Below are 24,410 nucleotides of genomic sequence, written 5' to 3' on the forward strand. Positions count from 1 at the left end.
TCGATATACAATGTCAGGTATACGATAATCATAAGTTTAAGATGCCATGTTATTTACGCCTACTGTTAGAAAATTATCTAATGTAAATTTTAATAAAATCAACCGAATAACTCCTTTACTTCCTGGCATAATAAAATTCTATTTATTTTCGAAAACTTGTTAAAATATTAATTAATAACCCTACAACAGCGTGACAATGTGTGTATGGTTTCATATAAATTATCAAGCTATGACTAAAATGGGTTCTATATGGTTTAATATTGTATGTGAACTGGCTGGCCAATTTTAAAATAAACATTTCAAATACATATGCTTAAATAATTTAGAGAATTACTAACATACTTGGAATTTTCTAAAAATTGTATACTATGTTATGGACTATGTACTGTTAAATCTTTTTTAAAATATATGCCACAGAAGCACAGCACAGACTTACTAATAAACTGATAGCACCCTCACTAATGAATGACAGATATATATTGTTTGAGAAAATTTCCAGTAACAAAACCAGATATTTAAATTATAGGTATGTTTTTACATTTGGTTATCTACTATGTTGAAATGTAAGAAATAACTTTGTAGATTTCGATCAGTAAATTGAAAAGTTTTTTATTATTTCGCTAAAGTTTGTTGTTCCCAGGACTGAACCTTGAGGCACTCCAACTTTTTGTTGGATGTTTCAGTTTGAATCGATACTTTTAACGTGATTTTATTTCTGACTTCAAACTAATTCAAAACATGTAATGGTTTACAGTTTGATTACAAACATAACTTTTCGGGTTAACCAACAACACATTATGTTAGACTTTGTCAGAAGCCTATTCAAATACGAAAATATCGAGCGTCTTAGGAATTCGGATGGAATATTAGTTGAAGTTGGGCATTTCATGATGCCGCTTTCCCTTCATTTTCCGTCACTTTCTGTTACTTTCAAATTCCCTATTATGTAATCATTCCTCTTGTTCTTATTAAAATTCTCATTTCTGCTACATGCACTTTTTTCTCGTCCTGCATTTCAATATTTTCAATCCATAATACTCTGATCCGTATAAAACAACAGATCTAATTGATTAGTCCTTTAATCCACGGATTGCAAATTGACGCAACCTGCAACTTGTCGCCATTTCATCCATCCCTATTTGCACTGATGCGAATTGTCGAAATGCTTTTGGTCTGTATGAGCATTAGAAGAGCGTCCTCTCGTGGTGAGTTGTTATACCTCTTCGCTGATCGTTGATCAAGATTGCGTCATAGTACTCGTAGTCAGTAGTGCGCTTTGCGTGGTCGCTGTTTCACTGCAGTCTTATAGATGGCGCTAGTAGGGTCAGTTTCGGTAATTAAATTAACTCAGTATACGTGTCAGGTTTAATAAGACTTCACTTAATTAAGAAATTTTAAATGATGATGTAGGTACTTTTTTCAGTGCTCAGATTTAATTTTTAAGTGTGAATTCGTAGTTCTTCCAGGGAAAACAGAAATCGTCAATATGATTCTTTATTATTTTTGCTTTGGTTCCTTTGTAGTACTTACCGAGGTTTTTCAATAAATGAGGTTCTGAATTTTATACATGGGAGGTAAATTGAAAACATAAACTCCAAATTCAAATTTTCAACAATTTGTATTTCCTCACCTTAGGTGGATTCATTAAATAAAAATTTCATTTCTCTTATATACACATTAAATTCAAATTTAGTCAGAGTGTATTTACAAATATTTTAATTAAATAGAATTTAGTAAAAATTAGTGAGATTTAACAATACCTACTTATGACTAAGTATATTTATAGAACATCAACAACATCTTTCACTCAGGTGAAATACATAAGATAGCTTAAACAATAACCATACACAATTTCATAAAGAATTCGTTCTCATTCACTATCAGGTGAACACCATACAAGTTACTTAGATATCGTATTTATTCAAAAGTACTTTATGAGCTAGGTATTAACGTGAAGTGTTCGTGTGATGCGCGGCATCGAAGCACGGGGTTGTGTGAATGTAGAACATAATGCAACAATGCGAGATCGCTCCACCATCCCAACCCGCGAGACTGGCCCGCGGATGCAAACAATGGGCAAGTCGTAACTCGTAACCTAATACAAACACCGTATATCAATAACGTTAACGCGAACGCGATGCAACATTATGTAAATGTGTAAGAATTTAGTCTTTTCCGTTTCAATTTTCACTCGTTTGTTTAACATGAATACGATTTTTAATACCTATCTACTCTAGCCTTGTCTATCGGAGACTTCGTCTCGTCTATAACAGTAAAAACATTATAAACTCGTACACCACATTGTTATATTGCGCGGGAGCATGGAACGTGCCCCTGGCACTTCGTCTTACATAGCTTCGTAAGCGACGGTATAGCTTGGGAACGGTGCTCTGCAGAGACGTGATGACGTGCCTACTATTGAAGTTAAAAATGTCCACGTTAAATTAAACGATAACCACGGCGGCATAGGTACCGCTCCCATTTGCAGTTAGTGGGTAGCTTGCAAGCGCAAGAGTTAGTAATATTATTGTCAGATTTCTTAAATTCATAATGACCGACGTTACTGAAAGGCCCACCCTGTACTTTATCACTGTTTGTTTGTTGACATTTTAATTCCGGATTGTTACGACTGCACTATTTGTTGAATTACTCCTAATCTAAAGACCTGATGTGTTGGGATTATGTACCTATCCAACAAAAATATTTTTTACTTGGAACTAGTACAAAAGTAGCATAGTTGCGAAGGCTGTCCCGTAAAAAACATTTTTAATTGAAGTATCTAAATGACAAAGTTACGACTATTTTGTGCTTAATTTTGTACTCAGAAATATGAGAAAACGTGGAGAATATAATACTCAGTTTTCGAACTGCATTACTTAAGAACTCAATATGCTTTTAAAGTTATTATAGTAAGGAGTCGTACCATAAATATAGGTGTCTTATTAAATATTACAATAATGGCAAAATGTCACAGAGTTAATAAGCAATGCAGTGGTCATCTACCTACCTAATGGTTGGCATGTGGCCATAATTTTATCATATTATAATAGCTAGTGTAACATCGTCATCACAGTTACAGAAATCCAAAAAATGAATCTTACACATAGTTACATCTATACAGAAACTTATGAGTATTATAAATAAAGGGCCTTCGCTACGATTGAAAATAATTATTAATGATTAAGAGATCATAATTTAAACGCTACATGCTAAACTTTTACTATATTAGTCTATTTAATAATACGTACACTATAAAAATATATGCCACTGGGAAAACGTCATAGTGAAATGATTGAACAACAAGTGCCTGAAGAGAGCAACACATGTGAGCGCAACGAAGAACATTAGTAGAAATATAAAGTAGCCATATCTCAAGGATGAGTCCGTACCAGAAGCAGAATTGAGCAAATTTAGTTAAATTAAACGTTTGAGCAAGAGAAGATCGTGACAGCAGCTGTCGAAACGTAAATACATAATGTTAGTAATGGCAGATATTAATATTATCTAAACAAACATAATAGTCGACATTCTCACGTTTATACTTTATCTTCGACTAGAAATATAGTACAATAACGAAATAATCATAGTTATCACTTATTCAGCAGTCGTGTTATACTTATTTAATTACACAATTATGTAAATAAAAATTGCAGTGGCACGTTGTAAAGTTAAATTAATGGCACAGTTTCACGTTAGTTTGTCAAATATAAGAATATTAAATATACCTACAATACTTAAGTAGGTAGTCCTAGGCAGGTTTACCTCCAGAATTTGTCACATTAGGTATCAATTAGTTCTCGCTGTCGATGTCAAGAAGACGGTTTCAGTCAAAGTTACGAGTACAGTTCATATTCAACTTCATAATAGTCACTTGTTAAATACAGATACAACAACGTATAACTAATCGATAGCTTATCAAGAGAATATCTATGCGAGACACTGTTAAGCCTATCCGTTGGACTGCCATCATCAGACAGAAAGATATGTGTTCACATAACGCCGAGGACGACAGTGACTTAAACATCACACGAGGCTACAAAGTTCTCTTTGCATAGAAACGTAACGACACGCACACTGGACACATTAGGCCACATCGCTTCGTATCTACGTTTGTTCCCAGTCAGTTTTTCAATTAACCTATCTAATAAAATAAATACATCGAGCAAATCGAATCCTACCATAGTAATTACAAATATGTATAAAAAGATATATATAAATTTCAGTGAATTTACAAATGTAGAGTTAATAAAGCTTTGTTAAAGACAATTCATTTACACCTAAGCGATGAAATTATTCGATAATTTCAACGTGAAAGTATAAAAAAGTTCAGTTGTCCGTGGAGGAGTCACCGCCACTTTCGTCGGAGGAGTCGGCCGGCGGCCGCACCGCGGTAGCGGTGGCGGGCGGATGCTAGAGCGACGCGTGCCCATGCTCGTGGTGGTGCGCGCCACCTCCGCCGCGCTCGCGCTTCAGTCGCTGCTTCAGGTGCACTTTAGCATGCCGCTTCTTCTCGTCCGAGCGCGCGAACTTGCGTCCGCACACGTCGCATGCGAACGGCTTCTCGCCCGTGTGGGTGCGCACATGCGTCGTCAGGTGATCTGATCGGCTAAACGACCGCATGCAGATTCGACACTGGAACGGTTTCTGGCCAGTGTGAATGCGGATATGCCGCGTTAGCTCGTCTGACCGCGAGAACCTACGGTCGCAGCCTTCCACTGGGCATGCGTATGGCCGCTCGTGGACGGGGGTTTTGCTCGGCCTGTTAGGATATTTGCGAGGCTTGACCGCGACGAGCCGGAGCGGTTGCGCACTTTGTTGGTACACTTGAGATAGGATTTCATGTCCTTTGCTCGTGGACGGGTTATATTCTGCTAGCTGCACTGGTCTGTCGCTAGGACCGGCCGGACTCGGGTAGGGCTCGCGCTTTGGGAGGCCTGAGGGTCCGGGGGTAGGCTGCGGCGCACTAGCGTACTCCTGCGTCTCCCACGTGTGTTGTTGTTGTGGTTGCGGCGGAGGGCGGTATTCACAGTGTTGCGGTGGCGGGCACGGCTGTGACGGGGCACAGTAAGGCTGGCACTCCGGAGGGAGCAGCTCCACGCGCTCCTCATACTCTTGTTGGAAGTATTTGTCTACGCTGCCGGGGCCGGGGCCGGGCGGCAGCAGCCACTGCAGCGGCGGGGAGGGCGCTCGTTTGCCGCCGCTGCCGGCCGACGGCCCGTACAATGATGCACTAGCGCTTGACGCATTGCTAGCGTCCTCGGCGCGTGCGCCCGGTGACAACGATGCTTCGTGCTTGTGCCGTCGAGGTGAGCATCCTAACGACAGCTCATCGCCTGTCAGTGTACCTACGACAAAAATAAAACTTTATTAATTTACAGTAAATTTATTAGCAGATTTTAGCGAATCACAGCGATACATTTAATTCAATTGGTAGTGTGCAAAATAAGGCAACACTCATAAATTGAAAATTTCCGATAGGTAACAGTACGAACTCGAACAGTAAAGGCTTGTCTCAAAATCGGTAGAGGAGTAGCTAATTCGCGTGCAAATTACAGTCCACGTTTAAATCAAATTATGAATAAGAATGATATTGTTTATGTTTATAATTTGTAATTAGGTAGAATACGGCTTTTATCGGTAGGTAGTATTTTTGCACGCACGGGCGGCAGAGCGGATGGCGCAATGCTACGCCGTCGATAACGTAGGAAGTCGATAAGTGCGTATCTCTAAACTATCCGGACTTGTGCCGTATGATCATTTGACCGTTGACCGTCACCTACTCGACTGCTAAGTGTTTTTCGACAAAATATTGGATGAGTTTTTTTTTTTACTTTAGGAAATATTATTAGGATGACTAAAATCATTAACACTTTAATTGAATAACTAAAATTATTATTTACTTATTTAACATAGATTCTATTTTATGAGAATCAGCTCTAAGCAGTAAGTTATTCTATTTTAAAAAAAAAAAACTAGTTGAGGCAATAGCCCAACAACTATAATTAAACCTAAAAACAATTGTTTTCTGCAAAGGTTTATTAGGTTATTTGACTATTTAATTAACGCATTATGTATATTCATAACTATTCCCCGATCACAACCTCAGTGTTGTAATGCTAGGTTTCTGTTTGTGCCAATTAACTCGATTCTGCATATTTCGAAATCTTCTTTTGCCACAATTAAAAAAATACAATAGCTATTTTATTTCCCAGAAGGCCTTAATTTACAGTCTGCTCACAAATGTAAAGTCGATAAAAAGTGTAAATTAGACCCAAATGTGTTCAATTTAATTAAAACTTGAGGATCTGATATATTTTATTATAATTTAAAATCGGTTCTAACGTTTAAATGCAATGGCACCTTTCTACTATTTATCAAAAAAGATGGTAGAAACCAAGGTATACCAGTATTAGGAAATTAGATAATGTCCTGCTTTTTGATGCTGTTGCAAAAAAAGCACTTCAAAATGATTCCTGGTACTCACTGTATTGCAGACGCATTGAGAATTTAAAAAAGATTCATTAAGACATACCAGATTTGATAGCTCCAAATATTGATAGTAATTAGACACGCACTTAGGGATTAAACATGATAGGATACGAGTTATGAAACGCTAACGTCAGCGCCTTGTAGCGCCGGCGACTAGGTACACACGGGAAACTCCATTCAGCTTCATGTATCGATCCGAACATATGACACGGGCCGCTGAACTTTCCATTTCACTAAACACTGAAACTTGTACCGCGCGCCGGGTAACTCCTATAAGACCTATCATAACGCGATCATTTCAAGTTGTCGTTTTTACGAAAATTACGGAACTGCAAATTATGAAGGGCATTGAAGGACATGCCGATGTCAAAGGAGTCCGGATTGTTTATTTACAACGGTATCGGCCGGCGGCCGGCGGGGGCGAGGCCGCCTACAAGTCCCGGCGAGGCGCATGCTTTCGGTAGTAGCGCTGGACCAGCGGCATGGACTCGCACCTGATATTGACGGCGGCTCTAGCAGCGTCGGGAAGAAAGCGGGCAGGTCCGAAGTGGTGACTGGCGTGTTGAGGTCCGTCGGCGTGCCGGAGGCAGGCGTCGGCGCCGACACCGGCTTCAGCGCGCAGTCGAACCCGAGCGCGCCCACGTCAGCGAGGGAGAGCAGGTGCGGGCCGGTCGGGTGATCAGCATCAGTGCCCATCCCGTCCGGCACCACCTGCTCCTCGGCCCACGGGCCGAGCGGAATTACGAACAACGCCAGCGTGAAGACGGCCTCTCGCGTGGCCTGTGCGAAGGGGACTGGCGCCGCGCGACCCCGCGTCGCAGTTTTATCAATGGAGCCGCGGTCCCATATTCGGTAGCGGCGCGCGCAGCTCCGCCAATCGCGCGGCGCGCTGCCCCCCCGAGGCTGACGTCACCTCCCGACGCCGCCTACCGCCCGCGCCGCCCCCCCGGGCCGCCTGCCGCCCCCCCGGGCCGCCTGCCGCCCGCTTCGACCACGAAGCCTCCGTATTCCTCCTGCCCCCTGTGACTTGGCACGCGAGCCTCCTGAATACTACCTACGTATACTTTGCTTTGAATACTCCTAATGTCATGAAAATTCCTGGAAAATTCACATTATACGCTAACGACTGACTTTTTGTCGAAATAAAAATAAAATCGTACCATGCAATCATGCACTTTATTTTGCATCCTTTGAGGACGAAAAAGAAAAATATATTTTTAGACTTTTCGAAGCACTGCAAGTAATAATAAGATTAAATTTGTTAATGATATTTTACGGTCGATAGGGTAAGAATGGCTAAAGTTTCAGGAATAAATTTTTTGTCCTTTAAGTGTATGAAAAAGAATGCTTATTTTTGTCGCTTTTAAAGTAAATTAGTTTTAAATTAATTCGAATTTAAATGGAATTATAGCAAATAATTTCTAGACTATATTTTAAAGTGTAGTATAATATTTTGTTATTTATACATAGTTTTTTTGGCTATTAACGTACAATATAAGAGGTCAATTTTTCAAATAATTTGCATAAACTTTTTTGTATGATTGACTGGATCTGCTACACTTGCAATTAAACTTTGATTTATTATTTTGTTTGGCAGCAGATTGTTCTACTGAAGAGGCATTATATAAAATATACTTATTTAATGCGTAGCACAGGGAGCTGGGACATTTAAGAAATTCGTTTTTTTTTTTTTAAATAAACTTATTTAAGTATTATAACTAATAAAATAACTTGGACTGTTTTAGCTCATAAAATTTTATATGACCTATGCAAATAGAGTTTTTGCCTCAGGAATTAAATGTAATTTATTACATTGTGGTGTTTAAATTTTGATCTAGTAGATAAGTAGAATTTTATGTCGCCGTGATCTACATTCTACACTCATGACACACGGCTATATTTTTACTGCTCTAAATGATTATTTTAAACACAAATTAGTGATGTATAAATCTCACTAATATTTATGACAACATTTTATCCGTTTCTATTGCTTAACATTTTAATATAGGTTAATATGTTAATATGTAAAGATTCGGAAAATGACGACTATGTCATGAAATGATTATAATTTATTTAATTTTATCTGTGCAAATAGAAGAAATATAAATTATATGGGTATTTATAAAGACCTCATTTTTTTTTTATCTGAGCCAGCACATCAAGTTACTACGCTACTATCTGTCAAATTTCTTAAATAGATTTTCAACTTTAATTCTTAAGTATAAGGTTCAATTTATTTATTTTTTCCACATTGGAGTAGCTTGTTTTACTGGCGCCTGTACTTATCAGTAAAAATAAGCCTGGATTTTTAATGATAACCATGGTCTAACTTAGGGGCGTTTTCTAAGCTTATATGGGTAATTGAAGGACACACATTTTGTGGACATAGTAAACTGATCAGATAATAATTAATAAATTGTTTAAACGTATCGATAACAGTAATTACAAGTCGTTAGGTGTAGGTTTCGCTGGTGGGCGGCTGACCTGGACCATTCAAGATCAAGGAAATAATATATGGCGAGATAATGAATGCAATATTCTTAGCTTCCTAGCCAATATTTACAATAGTTTTTCTTAAGTTATATTTTTTAAATAATACTCAATATTTATTTCTGGGTGTATTTTCATCATCAGTGGAACAAACACCGGTCAAAAATAAAAGAAAAACAAATGTTAGTAAAATCTATTTCTGACGGATACGATGAAACATGAAAATATGTTTACATAAACAACTAATGGTATTTGTATGAGGTAAGGGTAATTTACAGACAGAAACGCGGTCGTCACTCGCCACTTCATTACTTCTGACGTCTGCATATTTTCATGATTATTGAGATTAACTTTTTTAGATCATATCACTTAGTTTTTTTTTTTAAAGTAGGTACCTTCACAGTACTTGTAACGATTTCCATTAGTTATAAAAGTAAGAAAGTAAAGTACAGTAGGTATAGTAGTTTTCATGTAGGGGGTTTCTACATATTCAGGTCTGTAACCCTAATTTTCAGCAAATTATTAAAATATTGATTTGCAAAATTGCAAGGAACATAATAATAACAAGGCAGTTTTCAAAGGCAAAATATGTATGGCAAGTATGCGAGTAAGTGCGGCGTGCTGTGTTGCGGTGGCAGGACAATGGCCGCAGCTGTGTGCGTGGTGCCGGCCTGCCGCCACTGTCCGAGACACGCCGACGCCCGATTGGGCCCACATGCAGTCGTTCACGCTAACCCAATTATCGCGTAACGGAGACGATAAAGAAAAATAACAAACCCACGATTTCACCGACGTCTAATTATAGCGCGCTATTTGTGGGTGCGCGGGCGCAAGCGGCATAGCGTGGCCGCGATGTCAGGGCTATTCCTGGCCGTCAGCTGACGCTCCTGCGCCGTCGTCGCGCCGCGCACGCTCGTAAACACCACGCAACCGATTGACGTAAAATGCGAACAATCGAGTTTTCAGCAGGTGAATCACGGGATGAAAACGTCCCTGCGGGAATCGTTCTATAATTAACTTGACTGCTTTTGGTTTGGACTTCGGAGGCGGGGTTCTATTTCGGACCGTTGCTTCAATACCGATGTCTATTTCCATCTCGCTACTATTTGTTTCTTCTAGATTATTATTCACGCTTTCATGTTTGTGAAAACTGAAGTATGTGTCAGTCATATGACTTGGTGTTCAACGGGGCTTGTTTTGTTCACAGTTTATGGGTTCAACGAAATAGTCAGCATGTTTGTGTTGAATTACGCGCATCAACCAATAATAAAATGAATGGTTGCTATCTGGCATTAAGTATCCGTCAAGATCATCCGTCGATGGTTGAAGTACTTAAATTTTAAGTACCTACTTGCCTGTTTATAGACACTGACAATGAATGACTTCTTGGTCACCTTTCTATCAACATATCAGATATTCTAACATTGAAAGTCATTTGAAGTAGGTATCGTGGATGAAATAGCGACGGACGTAGCAAGTATTCAGTAATATCTGCTGTGCAACATTACAATACTGATTTTTAAACAAATCAAACTCTCATTTTCACACGTATTGACCCTATTAGACTTGAGATTTATGACCGTCAATGATGATAATGATACCGGCGATAGAGATACCTTTTCTATGAGATTTGATAGTAAGGATTATGTTACACCTAAGTACTTAGTTCTAAGCATGTTACTATGTATCTTGAATAGAATCTGGTATTGGGTAGGTATATCTGCATATCTTCCCAGACGAAACCCTATCAAAGGTTTCCCAGGCACGATTCAATACACTCTACAACTTATAAGACGGATAGGTGGCCGCCTACGAAGTTCTAGTAGCAGCAACGCCCCCGTAAACGTATCATTGTCGTCGTGACACCAAGTAAACACTTGTGTTATAAGCCGTAGTAATAGAAAGTGGTTCGACAATGAGTCGACCTACTGCTGCCGTTTGGCGAGCATGTGTGAACTCAGGCTAATAATACCCGCCTGTGTTGCAAATGCAATTCTAGGTGACGATGCCACGCCGCCGGCGACTATTAATATAAACTGTTACATTATCTTTCATTAGTCGTATTGATGAATCATGATCATTTGCTGTTCGCTGCCAAGGTATGTTTGCTTTCTAATTAATATTTTCTGCAGTTCTTATGTAAGTCCCACCTGAGTGCAAAAATCTGCTTGTGTTGGATATGATATGATGTAGTACCTTAACCTAATCAAATGTTGAGATAGGTTTTGTCATTAATAAATATGACAAAATGAACTGAACATCAATTTTCTTATGAACACTAGGTAAATGCATTTTAGAATTACCTATTGCAGGAAATATAAAGACTCATGCTTTGGCAATGTAACTTCAGGGTGCGGGTGTTCCTAAGACTGCCTTTATTTTACGGCATAACTACAAAATAATACTGTTCTTAAAATACCAAGTAGTAAATCCTCAAATAGTAACTAGACTAGAGTTATTAAATATTTGAAGTTCATTCCAATCTCGCTTGAAGCTAGTTGAAAAATAGCACCGATCACAGACACGAGTAGGTGCCGAACAAACAGTATTGAGAGCGTACAACTAAAGCGCAAAGCGCCCACATAGGTTAGCACCTTCTGCCCGTTGACCGATAACGCCGCTGAAATAGCGTGCGGTGACGCGAAAGTAATGTTGGCACTCGTCACGTCAAGATGAGCTGGTTTACCGCGTCACGTCGCACTCATGCTTATAATTACGCTTCCATCGATCAACACTCGATAATTCTAATCTTGTGCAGATTTATCACTGGCTTGCTGACGTACACAGACACCCTAAACAGCTAAATGTTTATCATGATACATTAATAGAACTGTGTAATCGTTGTGTGAACGTAATTCGTACGCATTTACGTAGTCACCACCACGTCTGCAATGTACTTTATTACGAGCTTAATGTAACACGGTGATTAAATGTAAATATTTTTAGTATTGTGGATAACGTTTGCAAAAATATGCTTTAATACCGTAAATGACAATGGAACCAAGTACATGAACATATGCTTAAATCTTTTTCATGCTAGTAGTCAAGTAACAGGTACTATTTTTACGTAAGTTATGCCCACCATTTTTATTAAAGCTCAACTCATTGTCTACCGGTCGTTGGTCTTTCATTGATAAATTAGGATCTGTCCCAGATAAAAAGAATACTTATAGGTACATCTGTAAATTTACTGCCTAAATACATACTGGCTAGTCTAAACAACCCTCCCTTTTCATGTCGTGAATGTAAAGGAAATTCTGAAAATTATGAATAGAGTAGTGAGTAGCGAGAATCGGGGGACTGTGGGGTGGCTTTGACGTCACGACCCCCAAGCCTTCTCGGGTGGCAGGAATTATTCGCGTGACGCACGACACTTAGCTACACTTTTATTTTCCGATAAATAACTCGAGTGTAGATCAGCTATCGCATCGATACCAATATTACGCATGTCATGTTTGATAATTATTTTGTATCATGAACGTCATCGTGGAGTCCTAACTAATAAATGCGAATGTAGTTTTGTCCTGCATTCACTGGAAATATAATTCAGTTGAAGAGTGATGTCCGATAGTGCCACACATACAACCACTGCTGCAAAGAGCCAGTCGATATGATTTCATTTTCTCCACAAATTACCTACTTATATAACTAAGGCTTCTCCAAGAACGCAATCCTGTGAAGTGGGTTCGATATTACCTACTATGTCGCTCTTCTTAAACAGAACTTTATAGCTTATTTTAGGTACTTTGCTGTAAGAATTGTGTTGTTAAAGTTTCTGATTCTAATGAAACAATCAAGATTTTATTTATAATTCAAACGCCCGTAGTACCTGGCAAATTTCAAGATCAACTAGTACTGAATAAATCAAAATGTGCTGAAAGGCAAGAGTTTAACATGCATTTAAGCATGAAAATTCATTAGTGTGCTTCCCGATGCTTTACTATCGATATTGTAAGTGACGAAGGGTGATTTCCCTATACGTATGATGACTTCTAATCCTTGAAGTAGATAGGTCCGCTGAAGTGGAGATAACGCAGGTACTAAAAGTGCAAACTATGTGGTATCAGCATTCTGACGTCATAGCAGAAGTGACAAAAATTTGCGGAAAGGCTGTATTGCCGGCGTGCGTCAGCCGGCCACCTGTTGATCGACCGCCAACACTGCCCTTGTGCGGTAACCTCTGCCGGGGCCGCGCAACGCCGAGCACCCGATCGATATCAATGACGTACGGCCTCATTCATAAATAGGGAGGCACCCCACCCCACTACCCTGTTTGCCCACCTTCCCCACACTACGGATTCGGGGGAAATCGTGGCAACTTCATGAATGGCGCGCACACACATAAATTCCGTAATTTGTGGTCGATGTCATGATGTTTAAAGAGGCAAATGGCGTCAGTATTGTACAAATATGACAATAATAGAGCCTACCTTATAGTTATTACAGCGATAAGGTAAATACTGTGTTCTGTAGATGCAAATTGCGGCATAAACAATGTTTCAGTAGGTTTGATTACTTGAGGAGAAGTTCGATCATAGTATGCGGTTTATGGTGTATGTGGAAATAATGTGTGTGAGATAGTGGGTGATGTCGGGAAGTGCATGCGATGCGTGGGCGCGCGACGATTTGACACGCGCGTACGACACTTGCATTCGCAATCAGTGCAATTGCATACATAATACTATGGAGAAACCAGCTGTTTTGGTTTAGCTCTTTCCAATATTTACGAACAGTTTTTTTCTTGTGTTTTCAAAATTCCTGAAGGTTTAATATACCTAATTTAACCTAGAAAACATTTCTATTAAACGGTATGGGTCATTAATTATGGAAGATCTTCATAGAAATGATCTGAACTAGCGTGCGAACATAATAATATAGTAGCACCGAATGGAGAAAGAAATACGAGAATTCGTATTTCTTGGATCTAATAAAACATCAACTTATGAAGATTGTAAGCTATCACATTATAATTACTTAAGTATAATTTAATTTTTATTGTCACGCGACTCATGTGATCTCGATGTGCGTGTTCGGCTGTAATGTAATCAGTGGTGCGCACGCGTCCCTTATTTACGGCGGATTACGCGCGCAATCAACTCGCGCGCACCGAAAGAATACGGAGTTACCGCACTAACTGACTGGCTCTGTCTCCTGTCATAAACCACAATGTATTGTTTATGCTTTTATTTTGTTTTTGTACAGAATAATGTGCAGAATTGAACGTGGAATGTTGTCAGGTTTTTGTGCCGGACTTCTAACCTTTTTTAGCTTATATTTTTGTGGTTCATATTTTTTTTTTCTATGTTAAAGTTTAATAGACTTGACTTTGTTTTTTGTATTATTCGCAGTATACGATATTCGAAAATTACCTATATTCAAGTTTATTAGATTTTACTGTTTCTCTATGCGGAAATAAAACACGCAACTTTCAATTCTTTATTTATCACTTGATATAGTGCAATAAGTAATATTTACAGAGACACAATTGCAATTTACAGGAAATGTTTTCATCATCATCATCATCATCTCAGCCATAGGACGTCCACTGCTGAACATAGGCTTCCCCTATCAAAGGAAATGTTTTAACAGAAATTATTTAGGTATCATTCGGTAGCCGGTAAATGTTACGATAGTATAAATCCCGTATTGTTTGCACCGGCGAATCGGCCTTCCGTGTGGCCGTGGCAATGGCAGCCACATCGATTTCCTCCTGGTTAAGAGCAGCGTCCGGCCGTGGCTGGGGGCAGAACGGCATTAAGCACGATCGATGCTACGTCCTTGAACCTTGTTGCTTTGTACCGCGCATGCGCCGTTAAATGTCGGACGTCATCCCGTGACCATGGCCACGAAACACGTGCCGGTTCTCCCTAACCCATACCTTCGCCACCCCCTTTGCCATTCATCCCGACTCTTGCGGCGATGCCTCACAGCTGGCGGCTCGCCTTATTCATCCTCAACTCTGCCATTTCTTATCGATTGTGACCTTTTTGAGGCAACCTGTTGAGTTGAGTTTACTGTTTTAGACGATAACGCAGGTGTTCGGCCTACTACAATATTTCAGAAGGCCTTTGGATAAACCTTTGACATTTGTAGTAAATGTGTAGGAGAACGGGGTGTGTGCTGTCTTTCGTGAATGTTCCTTAACCTATAAACTGTTTAAGTTTATATGTATAAGGAAATAATAAATGGTAGCGTAAACGATAAGCATAGGTGTCAGTAGTGCATGGGACAGCGTTGCAAGGCGACATTGAGAACAAGTCCGCGACCACGCAGGGCTACGTATGAATGAAGTAGCCGTGGGCGGCACGCAGTGAGCGTGGCCCATTCATTCATTAGCTCGGAGGCCATTCCTCATGAATAATACCATAACAAAAACTGTCAATAGTGTCAACTTTGTTGTGTGTTGCAACATTGTTTACTCCAACTAATTTGCGTGCGTTCACTTGTACCTAAGTATAGTATAAAGATTGGCGCTTTACAATTTTAAATCTAAACGAATTTGGGATGATTGGTTCCCTCATCATATCATGTACTATATGTCCTGCTGATTAAAAAAAAAAGGAATGACTTTATATTTAGGTAAAAAAAAATGGGCTTTGTTTTACAATGTCTTAGGCACTCATGAACCTAATCACCAAGACACCAATATGTGGAAAGTAGAAATGTTTCGGAAATTGGAAAATTGGTAAGTAAAAGTGACGCTTATAGGTACGTTTCCAGTTTGGGTGGAAGTGTTATCTAGACGACTCATGAACAAGGTTCTGTTCAGTAAAAGGAGTTGTGGCGTAGGAGTCAAGGTAAGGTCTGCAAGTTTGAAACTGGCGCGGATTAGAAGCATTGTTCCCGCCAACACACTAACAGAACCATTGCCGTCGGCGGCTTAGGAACATCTTTGACTCACTCCGAGCCATTCATATTTTTTGTCGACATAGCGGCAATTTGAACAAAATTGACTTGTAAAGATTTGATTTTGGCGATGACGCCTACGTCTTATGTTTTGTTAATTTAGACTTCCTAAGTTAGTGCTTGGAAGCTTCAAGTCTGTAAGATAATACTTGAAAGTTGACACATTATGCTTGTAAGAATATGTTTTTTTGAGCATGACAATAAGTTTATAAATTCTCTAATTATGCTTTAAACTTTTCAATTTTTACACGGGATTTATGTTGCTCAGATCCCATTAGGACACATTAGGAAGGTGACAACGCGGATAAGAAGGACCTACTTACAAGAAGTCTTGAACCCGCGTGTCTTCTACGCTTGTCTTCAGGACTTCTGGACTACAAAGTGGGGACAAGCGAAAGTATCATGGTTTATAGGGAGACATAAAATTAATATACCGAATTACATCTTTGATTTTGTGTTCTTTGTTCACGCTTATTCATTTGCTTGCTTTTAATCGCTTAGTGTTGCTAAAGCTTCTTTCGCTGTATGCATAAGATGTCCTATTTCCTGCTTTTGTTTTTGAATATGAACACCTTTGAATTTGAACATTTTTATTATGTATGATGAATAAGTATACAGGGTTACTGGTAAGTAGACCGCATCCTTTCATGAGGTGATAGTATAGGTCAATACGGACAAATTTGACCATGGGATACACTGGGCAAAAATTAACCCGTTTCAAGATAATCGAATTTCAAGATCTTTTCTTTACACATCGTCTAGGTACACATATAAATTTTTATTATTAGTTAAAAGTCTCGTTTTTGCGGATTTTTGTGTATTTTGTGCCTTTTTGGATATGTTTTTTAAGTATTCTGCACAAAAAAATGAAGAGGAATATTTTTGAGAAAATAGCTACTAAAAAATAATTGCTGTTCGCTATAATTTCCTCTGTGTTTTGTACAGTTTTATGGTTTGTTATTATGAAGTGATTCATCTTCTATCCAAAAACACACAAAAATCCACAAAAACGAGACTTTTGACTAATAATGAAAATGTATACGTGTACCTAGACGACTGATCTTGAAATTCGATTATCTTGAAACGGGTTAACTTTTGCCCAGTGTATCCCATGGTCTAATTTGTCCGTATTGACCTATACTATGACCTCCTGAAAGGATGCGGTCTACTTACCAGTAACCCCGTATAATGTAAATACAACTTATGCTTGTATTCAACCTTTTTCAAATTCTTAAGTTTTTTCCAGCTTTCTGAGAACTTGAACACTACTTAACTAACTTAGTTTGTTCGTAGTATGCAGTTCTGAACAGAGAACTGAGCAGAGTTATGTCAAGATAAACTTGGGGTAATCTTGAATGTAAAAGTGTAAGTAGTTTCCATATTAATTTGTCCTGGCTAATACAACCAGGGTTCCCAAACATTAAAGGTAACTATTTTATTTTAGTGGCTATTTTATATAACTCCATATCAATTACAAATGAGAATAGTAAGCATAAGATTTTTTTTTAATGTGTAGTAAGTTGAAAGACAATTCTGGTAGAAACCTGATGACCATTCAGCGGAACCCCTAAGTTCCGCGGAAAGTAGTTTGGGAAACCTTTGCCATCTACTTTACTGTGTGGTACTTCTACGTTTTCTCGGAATGAGTTGGATTGACAACGATACACGGAACAACTTTAGCAAGTCTTATGCAGTCTTTTCCTGACCTACAGACTCTGTTTCATGTATTACTTTGGAATAAAAACTCCATTGTTATGCATAAGGTAGATAAGTCTAGAATTACCTAAACCGCAGCTCCAACGGTTTTATATTAAATAGTCATTACTTACCCAGAACTGTGACTAAAGTTTGTTTGTCATGATGTAAATTTTATTAATGGGAAGCTATATCGGGCAAAGCAATTAAATCGGAACATAAGTCAGTAATAGTGACCGAGCCTGACCTGAGTCGATGCTCGCTTTTGGAATTGTAATTAAGTACCGAGAACAAACCTTGAATTCCCATCTGCTTTCGATCAAAACTAATGATTTTGTAACCTTCCATTTTTTGGATATTCACGGAACTCATGAAAAAAAATGTAACAAATCTAAATGAAAATATTGCTAAAAAATTTTGACGTGGTTCTCCCAGAATACTACCTATTTTTTATCATCATCATCGGCCTTTTTACAGTCCTATTGATTAGCAATGTTTTCATCATTCAGATATGGTATAATTAATTATACCTTCCTAGATTCTGAAGTTTTTCAGTATCTAATCATATTCGCAATGCGAACAATTATGAATTACTAATAGACCAGAACCAGAACCGAATTAGAAATGACCAATTATATGTAGATACTATGTAAGCGACTGTAAGTGAAATACGCATATTCCAGCTGTCAGTTCAGTGAAACAACACCAAATTCGTTTTGACTTAACGCATTCATAACGTTTTCATAACAAGTTCCTGCTACTATCAGTTATGGCTCATTTAATCATGGCAGTGTTAGTTAATATAAGTGGTGGTTGAGCACGCGCTGGCGCAGGCCGGGCGGTGCGCGGTTGCGAGTTGCGGCCGGGCGACGTGCGCGCAGACTCTCGCACCGGGACGCTAATTAGATAAACGAGCCCTGTGGCGGGGTCCCGACCGCAATTACGAGTTGCGCTGCAACCCGTAAATAATCAACGATATAGGACGCCACTTGTGTCTGACTCACTTATGTCGGTCACCAATTACAATTATCCACTGGACAGCTAGATCTCGGACCACGGCTTTTGCGGTCTCAGAATCATATTTGTGTAAATGTGCAATATGGGTACTCAGGTGTAATATGAGCTCTCACTTAATTATCACTTATTTGTCGAAGAAGATGATAGTTCTTTGGGTGTTCATGGTAGAGTATTTCACATTGAAACATTTTAACTGTAAATGTTCCAAACAAAACAAATAAGTACTTGCTTTCTCCCTAAGCTTTAAGCTTTAGTCGCGTTCTCAGTAAAATACTTCATGAATAAAAACTATCCAATGTTTGTAAGTAGGTATGTACTTATTATAATACCTCTATAAATAAATAGATACAAAATTTGTATCAACTCACAAATGGGTTTGCCAGGTTTGCCAAATTAATGTCGTATGTTTGAAAGAGCTTAGAACCTAACATTAAAAAGAGACCATCTTATTTAATCATGCGCGATACATTATCGTAATAGTGTCATAAATAAATGTAAGATCTTCTGGCAATTTGAATACATTTAAGAAGTCAGACAAACATTAATTGATAACTGATTGCTCTTTCTTGTATCACTCAAGTCCAGTGACATTTTTAACCACTACATCGATAAATTAGGCGTTATCTTTATCACCTTAGCCGCGAAACTAACACCTACTAAGCATTTTAGATAAATGAATATCATCTTTTAAACAGGATTCATCTTTGAAGCTTTAATTTGTGTTATTCATGATAGCTAGCTGTTTTGTAATACACGGAAGTCTGCTAAAGCATTCTATGGCGCTCTTAATGAGTTTCTAAGACTGATGACATGTCATTTCGCGGAAGCAAATAGCACTGCGTTACAATAATTTGCCCGTGACAAGGTCGGACGTTTAGGAGTACTGGCGTTGCAGCATCGTGCCAGTTCATTTGTCCAGTGTACATCAACGGTCAGGGTCTTGCTCTTGTCCATTAATTAGAGTATCCGCATTTTTTTTTTCTGTTAAGCCGTTTATTACATTAGTGTTCCGTTGTTGTAAGGCGATGAGTCAAGTCCGAGGGCACGCGTCTGACATGATGACAGTTAATTTTTTTATGTCTTAAACGAATCACAGGGAGGCCAAGTTTAATTAGTCTTACGTTTGTGTTACAAGTTTTATTTTATTCTGTCTAGTCAAAACCGTGTATGTCACATTAAAGAGGAGTAGTAGAGATAGTATCGAAAGCGTGGTAGGTACCTACTTACTTGGTTATAATTAAGGTATCTACCTACATCGTTAAGACTTCGAACCTTGTCTGATAAGTATAGTAAAATTATAAGTATACTTATCTAAAGTAATGCGAGAGAAACTATCAAAATATTATGAAATCTCCGCACAGTGAGCTTGTAGTGACGGTGCCATGTGTAAATGTTTCAAGCGCTAAATATTATTGAAAACGACTCCGGTGCTCTTCAAGCGTGTCGCGTGCAACTGTTTTAGTTTAGAAAAATAGGGCGATTGCACAAAACTTAAAACTAGACAAACATTGGCTCACATCCAGTTTTACAAAACCGATACTATTAAACTGTCCTCTAGTTTCTTAAAAAATCTGGAGTTGAAGATAAACGCAAGAACAAAATAACTCTATTATTAATAACATTTTGTTACAATGGTTGTGTCTACTCGCAGACTATTTATAAAGCAGTATATCGTATCAATATCACGAATATAAACTAAACACAATGTCCTAATTTCAATACGATTTGAATAAGCTTTTGAATATGCGAGTGGATGGTTATGAGTGCGTGTGCACGTGTTTGATTGATACTTTAACTACTACTTGTAACAGTACAACATCATTACCAGCCTCCACTTCATAAACTTAGTTCAGAAGCGTCTACAATATCGTTACAACGATTACAACGGTTTATTTGAAAATTATTCATTAATCGTAGTTTGATATAACTGGTCATGTTGCTGATACCGTTATATATTTATTGTTAGGCTACATTATCTACAAATGTTGAGCTGTTCCTTCTGTGTTCGTCAAATAATAATCACTGGCTAGTTCAGTTTATTGCGACACGTAACCGGGACGCAATTCTCGCGCTCACAGGAATTTCATACAAGATTATAATCAAGTCGACGCACAGTGGATCCAAATTGAAAATTAGTGGACATAGGCAACAAAGTTCCAATATCGATTCGATATTTTTTTATGTGATTCTACATGATATTCCAGACAACTTTTACTCTTGTGAAATTTCTTCTAAAGTCGATCGTTTGTCTGAAAAAAAATAAATTAGATTTTTTTGTATGGAGCGAATCACGTTTATTTTTTTTTCTTCAATTGTACGAATATGTTAGGTCTGTGGCGTGAGTATATGATACCTAGGGTCATTCTCTATCCAAGAAAAAATATATCAGCGCCGGCCATCTGCAGCCGCGCGAGTAATCATTCGGTAAAAAAATAATATTTTCTATGACATTTTTTGCCTTTTAAGATCAATTCAAAGTATATTTTTTGTCTCACTTGGCTGTTTTCACCTTATTTTTGGTTAAATATATAGTTTTAATGGCACATAGGTACTCACAACTAGTAATTCTAGCAGAGGTTTTGTTATTATTGCATGTTATCGGTGGCACCTGCATTGTGATTGATGACTCATTTGTTTGTGCGCTCGTCTAAGCGCACATCTAATTAGTCATCGAAAAATGCTCGTCTCTGATTGGCTGTAATTTTTTTTACTACCTGCTACCTGTAAAATAAATATTATTTGTCAAATATAGGTGAAATAGTTTGATTTTTTATGGGCAAGACGTTGATAATCATTATCTACACAATCAAGCGTATGTAAAGTATAGTATAAGTTATCGTACGTATGATCGAAAGAACATTGTGAAATTATTAAAGCCCTGAAAGGGGCTGTTTATCATACCAGCCCTGATGGGCTTTTGTGGGAACAGTCCAGAGCCGGATCACTTTATTTCTTATTCCAGAAGTGGGTCCGGCAAATTTTCGGACTCTGCTATGAGGCATTCTTCTTCCTCCATAATCTCGCTATCACAGGGAGGCTCGGTAGTCTGTAACAACTGATTTGCTTCAGGCAACAACTCACCATGAACCTGTTTCGTTATTTTAGGCCTTATGTAGGATATGTGGGGATCAGAGCTTATTAGAAGTCCATGGGAGGATGTCTTCGTTTGTTGCTCTTCTGTCCGTTTTCCGAGTTTGTCTCTCTCTGACGTTTCTGAAGTCTTAAGTACTTCCATCTCGAGAGCGCAAGTGAGGTATAAAGAGCTAAGCACTTATCTTCAGAGACGGTACTTAGGCTCTGCTTTTTGAATAGTCGCTCGTGTACTTGGGATAGCGTTTCCGGATTACTGGAAAGGTATTCGACTACTTTTGCCAGATTCGTTTTGCCGTTGTCTTTCAATTTTGTTAAGTACCAGTCCTACAACTCTTCCTCTGAATTTTCTTCTACTATGGAAGTAGAACGTCTTTTTTTTTGCTTATTACATAAGTCTTCGAACGGTTTTCTGTAGAGTGTAGATGTTACCGCTTCCGTAGTACATACTGCAAGATTAGGAACATGGAATTCACATCCACTGGCTCAGATAAGTCTACGTCCGAAAAGCCCAACTCACTTCTCAGGTCAACACTGTCAAAAACAGGCCAGTTGATATTTTTTTCCAACCAATTGCGATTATTTATACGATTCATAAAAGTTTTTTGACTTCTACTTGACTCTGTCCACTTTTTATTTAGACTTACACAAAAAAGCCGACAGAACTCCTTGATTAGGTTTTTGTCTTCTTCAGAAACTGTGGTATTCAAAACAGAAATTATACTTTCATATAGAAACATATAATTTTTCAGATCACCACCACTTGTTAATTTCACTAAAAGATCTAGGTTGGTACAAAATCCAGCCATAGTTCTAACGTAAATATTAAAACAAAAGTATTTCACCGTGTTCACAAATAAGAGACGAGCATTTTTCGATGACTAATTAGTTGTGCGCTTAGACGAGCGCACAAACAAATGAGTCATCAATCACAATCCAGGTGCCACCGATAACATGCAATAATAACAAAACCTCTGCTAGAATTACTAGTTGTGAGTACCTATGTGCCATTAAAACTATATATTTAACCTTTCTAAGTCTGTATGTACTTTCTAAGTATATCTTAGACACCATTGGCTGTGTTTCGGATGGCACGTTAAACTGTAGGTCCCGGCTGTCATTGAACATCCTTGGCAGTCGTTACGGGTAGTCAGAAGCCAGTAAGTCTGACACCAGTCTAACCAAGGGGTATCGGGTTGCCCGGGTAACTGGGTTGAGGAGGTCAGATAGGCAGTCGCTTCTTGTAAAGCACTGGTACTCAGCCGAATCCGGTTAGACTGGAAGCCGACCCCAACATGATTGGGAAAAAGGCTCGGAGGATGAGGATGAGATTTAACCAAAAATAAGGTGAAAACAGCCAGAGCAAGTGAGACAGAAAATATACTTTGAATTGATCTTAAAAGGCAAAAAATGTCATAGAAAATATTATTTTTTTACCGAATGATTACTCGCGCGGCTGCAGATGGCCGGCGCTGATATATTTTTTCTTGGATAGAGAATGACCCTAGGTATCATATACTCACGCCACAGACCTAACATATTCGTACAATTGAAGAAAAAAAAATAAACGTGATTCGCTCCATACAAAAAAATCTAATTTATTTTTTTTCAGACAAACGATCGACTTTAGAAGAAATTTCACAAGAGTAAAAGTTGTCTGGAATATCCTGTAGAATCACATAAAAAAATATCGAATCGATATTGGAACTTTGTTGCCTATGTCCACTAATTTTCAATTTGGATCCACTGTGCGACGGTGCGTATGTTGTTATTCATCTTGAGACATTCTGCAAACATTGGGAGAATTCGGCATTATCTGCTGTTCTCATGCCAAGCTTCAAGCTATGAGCACATTTTTGTTGCGTTTTGCAACTACTCAGGATTCATATTCTGAAGCTTCGCCAAGTGGTTAGTAAATTCCGGTTCGAAAATAAAATATAGGTAGGTACTAAATAAATTAAAAGTGAACTTTTTTGTTACATTGTAAGTAGGTACTAGAGATACATTTATGTGCGTCTTCTTGTGTAAACTACCAGGATCTTAGGAATTTTAAAGATTAATTTTCAGCTTCATGAAAAAATGCTGTAAAATTTCTAAACAGCTAGTTATTTACCTACTTGTGTTTTTATTAAGAAAGCTTTTTACCTTGTTTAAGCTTACATGCTCACTTTGCTGTAGAATATACCTTGAGCTAGATTTATATGACTGACTTAGAACAGAAATACTGCTATTGTCAACTTCCGGCCCGAGATAAGGCAGATTGCGAACCGACATGTCCCCCCAGTTTACATCGTTTGCGATTTCCAGAAGCTGTTTGGTTATACGTTATGTGACATGAATTTCATTTGGGTAAGTCAAGTGTGTGACTCAGTAGGTACACTACCTGACATTTTTTCAAACCATTAAACCTACTTACTCACGTTTAAAGTACATGTTTGAGATTTAGAGGCAGATTGTCGACAAAGAAGGCAAATATCGTTTTATCGGAACACTAATTACGTGTACTAAAAACAATGTTTTATAGTCGCAGTCAATCGTTCGAATCGAAGTGAACTGAGTCAGCTGTAATCGATACAGTGTAATTGCGGAGCATGTATCGAGTGAGACAATGACGTTGGACGGTCGGACACAGATCGTATCGTATGCAACTACGCAGTTACACGAGTTTAAGTAATTGCGGGAACGGGCATTGTTAACCAGTCGACGCAAATTGGGCATTAGCG

At 38.4% G+C, this 24,410-nt stretch overlaps 1 protein-coding gene across 2 annotated transcripts in view; it reads right to left on the reverse strand.

The window, feature by feature from the left end:
• Window positions 1-1,599: 1,599 nt before the first annotated feature.
• The window catches only part of LOC124633691 (E3 SUMO-protein ligase EGR2-like), a 30,952-nt gene continuing 8,141 nt past the window's right edge, over window positions 1,600-24,410 (reverse strand). Inside the window, exons 1-2 of one of the 2 annotated variants that reach the window (XM_047168995.1) lie at window positions 6,984-7,269; window positions 1,600-5,345 (exon numbers count right to left, since the gene is read on the reverse strand). In XM_047168995.1, coding sequence (XP_047024951.1) covers window positions 4,411-5,345; window positions 6,984-7,185 — 1,137 coding nt within the window. In that variant the 5' untranslated portion in view covers window positions 7,186-7,269 and the 3' untranslated portion in view covers window positions 1,600-4,410. Of the gene's footprint in view, window positions 5,346-6,983; window positions 7,270-24,410 lie in introns of those variants that run through there. The other variant, XM_047168994.1, reaches the window with a different exon arrangement.

Source organism: Helicoverpa zea, chromosome 10 (genome assembly GCF_022581195.2).
Source record: "Helicoverpa zea isolate HzStark_Cry1AcR chromosome 10, ilHelZeax1.1, whole genome shotgun sequence".
Classification (NCBI taxonomy): domain Eukaryota; kingdom Metazoa; phylum Arthropoda; class Insecta; order Lepidoptera; family Noctuidae; genus Helicoverpa; species Helicoverpa zea.